Raw genomic sequence first — 8,402 nt, 5'->3', positions numbered from 1 at the left:
AATCTGCTTCCAAGCAGGAAAGGTCCCCAGATGTTGCAGGAGGTTTCTAGCCTGAGCGAGGGCTAGTCCGTGGAGGTTGGGTGGGGGGCATAGGAGAAGGAGTGAAGGGGCAGCACGGACAGGCAGAAAACCTGACTGAGCGGATAAATAAAAGCCTGATTACAGATGTTAATTAGTAATTACCATTATGGGTGTCATTGTTGCTAATTATAGACAGCGGTTCTCTGTCTGTCCTCAGGCCCCCAAACGGGGAAATGAGAGCCTTCCTGATGGTGCAAGAGTGACTGGGCCTCCAAGATCCAGGGGCCTGGAGGGGGAACTAGGGAATGGGGTCCAGGGCAAGGTCCTGCAACACAGCCTGCTGAGGACCTGGCCCCAAGGCCAGCCTCAACTCCGCACACTGGAACTGGCCCACACCAAGGCTGACACTGCAGCGCGTGGGTGAGATTCCTGCCTGGTCCAGTGTGCCAGCCCCTCACAGCAGGGAGTACACGGGGGGGGGGGGGGGGAGCTGGCTGCTTATTCGGAGATGGGGAAAAGTGGCCCCAAGAACCTGGGCCGGTACTCCCAGCACATTCCCTACCCGGTCCGCGGGGATCTGGCCGGCGAGTGGAAAGGCAGAAGCGGCCTGCCCCACCGAAGTCCGGTGCACAGGGAGGCGAGGAGGACCGTGCACCAGTCTGAGCCCTAGCGGGGACCTGGACCTCCTCCTGGAGCTCGGGGTTCAGCGCAGTGTCCGCTCGCTCTCTCCGCGGCTGAGGATGGAGAAGAGAGAGGGAAGGAGAAGAGGGACGCCGTGTCCCTGGGCCGGTCGCAGCGTCGCCTCGGGCGGGCGCTCTCCACACAAGTTTCCTCCCTGCGTGTGCACACGTAGCGGACAGACGAGGGGCCCCGAGCCACACTTCGTTCCTCCTGTCGCCGGGGTGGGGGCGGAGCGTTTCCCTCGCGCGGCGGTGGTGATTTTCCAGCAAAGAAAAGGTCCCCACCCTCACTTCCAAGAATCCGTGACTGTGGACTGCCTCTGCTTTGCCACTCAAGTGGCTTCTCAGCGGCCCTTTCTCGAAGTTTTCCCAATTAGAGAGCGCGCAGAGCTGGGCGGCCACCCGCTTCTCCGAGCGCAGCGAGGCCAGGCACGGCCAGGGGACCCGGGGAACACCTCGTGGGGGCCGCGGGGCCGCCACGCCCGCGTCCGGGGGTCACGCCACGCCGGCTTCTGCAGCGCTCCGAGCGCGCGAGGGGCCACTTCGGCCAGAGATGTCTGGGGGTGGCCAAGGCAGCGCCGGCCTCGGAGGAGAGGCCCTTCCCGGCGGGCTGTCACCGCCCCAGCGCCGGCCCCGCGGCCCCAACGGCGGAAGAGCAGGCGCCGAGACGCTTCCCTGAACCCGCAGACACTCCTCGGCTTCGAGGCGGCCAAGCCCGGGTCCCACAGCCGCCGCCGGTGCGGACCGCCGTCAGACGGCCGCGGGAGCCCGGCGGCGGGGAGCCCGTGGCCGCGAGGCCCGCACCCGCCGCCCGGCCCGCTCGCGCGCCCACAGCGGGCGGAGGTGGCCCGGCCGGCGCGGAGCACCACGTGCGAGTCGGGAGGGGCGGGAGCGGCCGGCGAGGGCGGGCGGGAGGCTGGGAGGGGGCGGGAGGGGAGTCGGGGGGCGGGGCCAGCGCTCGAGGGGATGCCAATCAAAGCATCAACTTCAAATTGTGTCTGAAAGCCCCGCCGCCGAGCGGAGGGCGGCCGCCGCAGTCGGCGCGGGATCGCGGAGCCGGGCGCAGCCGGGAGCCGGGCGCCAGCGAGCACCGGGCCGAGCAGCAGCCAGCGGCCCCCGCCTCCGGGCCGGCCCGAGCGCGCCCGGCCGGCCGCCCGCTCCCCCCACACCCCCGCCGCCGCGACCCCCGCCGCGCCGCCGCGACCCCCGCCCCCGCCCCTTTAATACTCGCCCGGCGCCGCCGCCGCCGCCGATCCGCGGACATGTCCTTCCCGCAGCTGGGCTACCCGCAGTACCTGAGCGCCGCGGGGCCCGGCGCCTACGGAGGCGAGCGCCCGGGAGTGCTGGCCGCGGCCGCCGCCGCCGCCGCCGCCGCCTCGTCGGGCCGCCCGGGGGCGGCGGAGCTGGGCGCGGGCGCGGGCGCGGCCGCCGTCACCTCGGTGCTGGGCATGTACGCGGCGGCCGGCCCGTACGCGGGCGCGCCCAACTACAGCGCCTTCCTGCCCTACGCCGCCGACCTCAGCCTCTTCTCGCAGATGGTGAGTGCGCCGGGCCTGCCGCCGGCCCTCGCCTCGGCCGCCTCCCCCGGCGGCCCCGGAGCCCCGGGCGCGGGTGGCCGGGCGGCGCGGCGCGCGGGAGCGGGGACGGGCGGGGCCGGCCCGGCGGGGGAGCGCGGGAGACCCGGCCCGCGGGTCCCGGGCGGCCGGGGGAGGCGGCGGGATCGCCGGGCGGCGGGCGAGCGACGGCCCCTGCGGCTCGGCCGGGGGGAGGCGGGAGGCCTGGGCCGCGAGCGGGGTCTCGGCGGGAGTCGGGGAGGCCGAAGGAGCAGGCCCTGGGCGCGCGGTTCCAGCCGGAGGTTGGGGCCAAAGTCGCTCGCGCCCCCGGCTCGGCGGTGGCGGCGGGGCGGCGGGGCGGGCGGGCGGGGTTCCGGCAGCCGGGCCGGGTTCTGCAGGACGCCCAGGACTGGCCGGCGCACCCCGCTCGCGCGACCTCTCCGGCGTTGGGGCCGGGCGGGGGAGACCCCGCTTCCTCCCGTTTTGGTGGACCTCCTCCAGTTGTGTCCGACTTTGCAGAGGGAACCCTGGAAAGCCTAGAAGAGTTGATCAAAATAAACCTAACAATGGGGAGACCAGACGGGCGGGATGGGGTGTCTTAGTGAAGTGCGTGCAAATTTGAGATGCGGGGGGGACTGGAAATAATTTTGGCGTGTGGAACGGTGTTTGCTTTGACTTTCGTAAGTTGCCAAAGTTTTCATTTCTTTTGCACCGAATGAAAAGCACTTTTCTTTCCGCGTTACATAATGGAGGATTAAAGAAAACAGTCCCTGGGCTTAAAATAAATGCTGTCCTCTCAGTCTCCCGTCCCAGTGGGTGTCAGATGGGGGAGGGAGCTGCAAATTTAATTCTCCGCGGGGCATTCGCCATTCTGTCGGCCCAAAGGATCCATTTTCCTTGGGCTGACTGCAAGGTCGCGCTTAAACTTCGGGATACTGCTGAATTGCGCGCGGGGCGCTGGGGGCCAGGGAAGCAGCCCCCTCTTGCGCTGGGGCTGGCGGGATAACGCAATTTGCAGGCACCCCCCCTTGTCTCCCCACTCTCTCCAGAAGAGGCAGGAAATAAATACCCGCCAATTGTAAGCGAGAAAAGCGGCTGGTGTGTTTTTCTGTAACTTTTTCTTGTAGTTTTGGAAAGAAAAGACTATTTCTCTGAAAGCGGCCCCAGCTGCCTTTGAGATCGCTTGCTATCGAAAAAGATCAGCTCCCATTTTGTTCTGGCGGCTGGGGATGCCAGGGAAGCGATGAGAGATTTACAAGGTATCCTTTCAAAAAGAATTCCGGGTAGACAAGAGGCCGAAATGTCGTCCTTACAGTTACAACCAAAATAATTGGAAAAGTGCAAAGCACATTTTGCAAAGATTGGGCAAAAACGAAATCTGGCTAGGGCAACCTTTTCTCAGTGGCATCCACCACTAAACTAATTAGTCAAATAAATATTCTGCTCTTTACAACTTCTCAGTCTGGAAACCCCCTCTGCTAATGTAAAAACTGGACCATGTTTATTTGGAGAATTATAAATTTTAACAGAGATTTTGAATACAGATGTGTGATATTTGGGAACAACCCCCCCTCCCAAGCGAGTATTTGTATGAGAGAAAGGGAGCTGCGTGGTGGGACTCGGCACCCATTGTATGCGGCGGGTAAGGGAGATACTAGATCTTTCTTTCTTCTTCCTCCTCCTCCTCCTCCTCCACCTCCACCTCCTCCTCCTTCTTTTTTTTTTAAACTAAGGGGAAACAATATAGAAATAGCCCCCAAAAGGTGTGAGTATCTGCTCGTGTTCTCCCTCTGATTCTCAGAAAGTAAGCCTACATGCAAACTCTTGATTCTAGGCCTGGGCTTCCAAGCCGTTAAGATTGGGGATTTGGAAGTCAAAAGATAAAATTGTGAGTGAATGTCTGTCTGGGCAATTTATGGTAATAATGAGGCCTAATGAGGTTGTTAGAAAGATAAAATGTTATTTACCAAAAAACCTGATGGGATAATTTGACTTACTGTGTTTTACTACGGATGATAAAAAGAATATTGATCACAAATAAATCACAGCTTCTAAATGCCTGAGAACAGTTCGAGCTTCCTCTTGCCACATCACAGAGATAAAGTGAGAACAGGCCTAGGAGAGCGGTTCTCTTTCTCACAGCCCGGACTCCTGAGCCCTCCTGTTAATATTTTACCAGTTAAGCCCTCCTTTTGTATTTAAAAAAAAAAAAAAAGGTGTTTTTGTTATTGTTGTTGATGATGGCCAGGATTAAAATTTTAAATTACCTGTCACCATGGTCGACCTTTAAGTGTGGGGAACCATTAAATGCAGATTAATTTGGGAGCTAAAAAGAGTGTGCTTTCATTTTAAATTGCTGGTGGATTTGGACCCAAAGAAAACCCGAGATGGTTTATTTTCCTTGACCCCCTCAGGGTCGAAGGGAGGGGCTTTAGGCTTTAGGTTCAGTCCGTTTGGAGAAACTGTTTTATCAGTGCAGTTAAAAGGTTTTCCCTTCTCGTTAGCGTGAGATAAACTTGGAAATTAGGGCTGTTGAAGTTGTGAGTGCTGGGGGTGAGGGGACTGAGGGACGCCCCGGAGAGTCTGGGGGGCCACGGCTCCCGCTGTGGTCTTCTGGAAATGCATGGATTCTGGAACTTCTCTTGAGTGATGAAATAAAATAAAATAAAGATAAAAATAAAAGCAAAACCAAACCAAAACAAAAAACCTCTTCACGATGGGTGGAAGTTCAGTTTCTAGAGGCCGCTGATGGTTCTGACCGTCACTTCCTCCCTGGGTGGTGCACTGGGGGCCTTCCTGTTCTCCAGCAGACAAGAGCCGCTGTTCCCCAATTTCCCAGTTCTGGGGACTCATCGCGCTCTCTCTCTCTGTTTCTCCTCCCCCCACACCCCTGATCTCTCTCTCTCTCCTCCCTCGGTGGGCTGTGTGGTTGCAGGGCTCACAGTATGAACTCAAAGACAACCCTGGGGTGCACCCTGCCACCTTCGCAGCCCACACGGCGCCAGCCTACTACCCCTACGGCCAGTTCCAGTACGGGGATCCCGGGCGGCCCAAGAACGCCACGCGCGAGAGCACCAGCACGCTCAAGGCCTGGCTGAACGAGCACCGCAAGAACCCGTACCCCACCAAGGGCGAGAAGATCATGCTGGCCATCATCACCAAGATGACCCTCACGCAGGTGTCCACCTGGTTCGCCAACGCGCGCCGCCGCCTCAAGAAGGAGAATAAGGTGACGTGGGGTGCGCGCAGCAAGGACCCGGAGGACGGAGCCCTTTTCGGAAGCGATACAGAGGGCGACCCCGAGAAGGCCGAGGACGATGAGGAGATAGACCTGGAGAGCATTGACATCGACAAAATCGACGAGCATGACGGCGACCAGAGCAATGAGGACGATGAGGACAAGGCCGAGGCCCCTCGCGCGCCGGCGGCACCGACGGCCCTAGCTCGAGACCAGGGCTCGCCGCTAGCAGCTGCCGACGCGCTCAAGTCCCAGGACTCGCCCCTGGGCCTGGTCAAAGAGGTCCCGGAGCCTGGCAGCACGCGCCTGCTGAGTCCCGGCGGCGGGTCGGGTGGCCTGCAGGGCGCCCCGCACAGCAAGCCCAAGATCTGGTCCTTGGCCGAGACCGCCACGAGCCCCGACGGCGCGCCCAAGGCCTCGCCGCCTCCTCCCTCCGGCCATCCGGGCGCGCACGGGGCCCCGGCGGGTGCGCCGCTGCAACACCCCGCCTTCCTGCCCAGCCACGGACTGTACACCTGCCACATCGGCAAGTTCTCCAACTGGACCAACGGCGCGTTCCTCGCGCAGGGCTCCCTGCTCAACATGCGCTCCTTCCTGGGCGTCGGCGCGCCCCACGCCGCGCCGCACGGCCCGCACCTGCCCGCGCCGCCGCCGCAGCCCCCTGTCCCTGTTGCTACAGGGGTGCTCCACGGTGACAAGGCCTCTGCTCGCAGCAGCCCCGCGCTCCCAGGTATGGCGCCCCGGGGGTGTCTGCCTCGCCCCGGGCTAGGAATCTGGAACCCAGGCGTAGCATGGTTGGGGCGGGGGACGGGGGGTGCGCGGGCTCCGGAGGGGAGAGGCGGTGGCAGCCCAGCCCGGGGATGAGCAGTTATCTCTGCCTGGATTAGGGCACTGAGGCCGAGGCCCTGGGCCCTGTGGGGAGAGCTGAGTTCTACCTGCAGGCCTGCCTAGTGAGGGGTGAAGGGTTTTCCAAGACCCTGTCCTCGTTTTGAGAGGGAGGGAGTGGGTGGGGGAGAGGCTCGCGAACTTCGGCAGCACCCCCTCCGCCCCTAACACTCACACGCCCGTCTCTTCTCCCTCTCCCTCGCAGAGAGAGACCTCGTCCCCAGGCCGGACTCGCCGGCACAGCAGTTAAAATCTCCCTTCCAGCCCGTGCGCGACAAGTGAGTGCGGTTTGCTTGCGCCCTCCGTGTGGTCGGGGCCGGCGCGGAGCGGGGCTGCGGGAGAAGGGGGCGGGGGCGGGGGAGCTGAGCAGCGCCGGGCGCCGGCGTCCCACGGTCGTTGCGGAAGGGGCGCTGTCGGCCAGCGCTGGGCGCGGGGCCCTCTGGCCGCACCGGGTTTCTCCCGACCCGGGAGCCGCGCGGGGCAGGCGGCCACGCCCCCAGGCGCTCGGCCGGCAGAACCGGTGCCGCCGGCTGCGGCGTCCATCACTGACTTCTCCTGCTTCTTGTCTCGTTGTGTTTCCCCCGCAGCTCGCTGGCCCCGCAGGAGGGAACGCCGCGGATCCTAGCAGCCCTCCCGTCCGCCTGATTCAGGGTCTTCTTTTACTTTTGCGGGGGGAGGGGGGAGGAGTTCGGGAGGGAGGGAATGAGGGAGGAATTAGGACAAATATCTCAGACTGGTGTAAAGACAATTACGGCCACGACGTCAACGACTCCCATCCATCGCTTTCTGCAGAAAGGGGCTCGTCTGGGCAGCCTGGCCTCTGCCCCCAGCTCTGGTGGCTGTCACCAGGCTCTGGTGCACTATCCGCTCGGTAAATGCCCCCACGTGCTTGTGTCTTTTTTTTTTTTTTTGTTTTGTTTTGTTTCCTCTTTCTGTATATAGAGTGATTTCAGATTGTAAATAGCGCGTCAGCGAACTTGTCTAAATCATATATTTTTGTCTAATAAACTAAATGAAATGATGCCCACTGCTCCCGCTGCTGTGTGTGGCTGGGTGTGTGCAGGGGTGTCCGGAATCCTGCAGTGCTGGCAGGGCCCAGATGCCCCTGGGTTTGGGAACAGAGGCTGCTTTGGGAGTTTCTACCGGAAGACTCTGGTGTTTCTCAGTCTTTCGGTGTTTGTTGAATTTGTTAGTATCAGTAGGGCAGTTTCTTTCCAACCCTTAGACATTTATCTGGGGGCACGCCTTTCTCCGGAGGTAAATGAATTAGAGTTTCAGCAGTTTATACACCGATTTCTTGAAGTGGGCAACAATGGGGGGAAAATGAAAAGAATTTCCAATTATGTCCCCAAAGGAGAACTTTGGATTTGAAATCAATTTACAACTAGTTGTCTCAACAGTGCATCCTGGTGTCGGGGTGTTTTGTGACTGGAGTGACAAAATGGAGTACGAAAATTTGTCTCTGAATGCAATTTTTTACTTACGTGGTGAAATCAAACGTGGAGAGAGATTGGAAAGCTCTTTTAAAGGGACCTGATAGGCGGCTGAGATGCAGCTCGGGAGTTCTCTGGGCTTGTGAACCAGGGAACTGCCCTAGCCTTGCGGGATGAGAAAGAGGAGTGGGGGCTCTGGTCTCCCAGGGGCCCCCGTTTAAACTCATGAGCCCTGGACTGGGCACACCCAGAGAGTGCAGGAAAAATAACCCTCTGGTGGCAGGGTCTGGGGAGGTGCTGGGAAAAAGGTAGGACAATGCAGGGTGTGGAGCTGGCCTGGGATTTGCTTGGGTGGGAAATGGCCCAGGATCCTGGGGAACTGCCAAGGTCAGGGTTTGGGCCTCTGGGCGCTCGGAGCTGCGGTGGCCGCGCCAGGACAGCCTGCATTTCAAGCAGGGTACAGAGGACTTTATGCTGATTTGTGAACACTGAGAATACAAAATTCACAGAACTGTCAGTGAGGATGTGAATGAATTGGAGAGAAACCTCGTCCCTGATCCAGGGCAGGACCTCCCCGACCCCCACCCAGGCC

The 8,402-nt window shown here is 60.9% G+C and overlaps 2 protein-coding genes across 2 annotated transcripts; both read left to right on the top strand.

The window, feature by feature from the left end:
• The first annotated feature begins 529 nt into the window (after positions 1 to 529).
• On the top strand, positions 530 to 1,925 carry LOC122896099 (basic salivary proline-rich protein 4-like). Its single transcript, XM_044234106.1, has 3 exons — positions 530 to 646; positions 1,220 to 1,570; positions 1,707 to 1,925. The coding sequence occupies exons 1-3, from the start codon at positions 530 to 532 to the stop codon at positions 1,923 to 1,925; spliced, it is 687 nt and encodes a 228-aa protein (XP_044090041.1).
• A 38-nt stretch (positions 1,926 to 1,963) lies between these two features.
• Positions 1,964 to 7,399, top strand: IRX1 (iroquois homeobox 1). Its single transcript, XM_044241833.1, has 4 exons — positions 1,964 to 2,239; positions 5,190 to 6,222; positions 6,583 to 6,655; positions 6,965 to 7,399. Exons 1-4 carry the CDS (start codon positions 1,964 to 1,966, stop codon positions 7,020 to 7,022), a joined length of 1,440 nt encoding a protein of 479 aa, XP_044097768.1. The 3' UTR covers positions 7,023 to 7,399.
• Positions 7,400 to 8,402: the final 1,003 nt, after the last annotated feature.

This window comes from Neovison vison, chromosome 1 (assembly GCF_020171115.1).
Source record: "Neovison vison isolate M4711 chromosome 1, ASM_NN_V1, whole genome shotgun sequence".
NCBI classification, from domain to species: Eukaryota; Metazoa; Chordata; class Mammalia; order Carnivora; family Mustelidae; genus Neogale; species Neogale vison.
The sequence above is the reverse complement of the archived record's forward strand: the minus strand, read 5'-3'. Positions and strand labels throughout refer to the sequence as shown.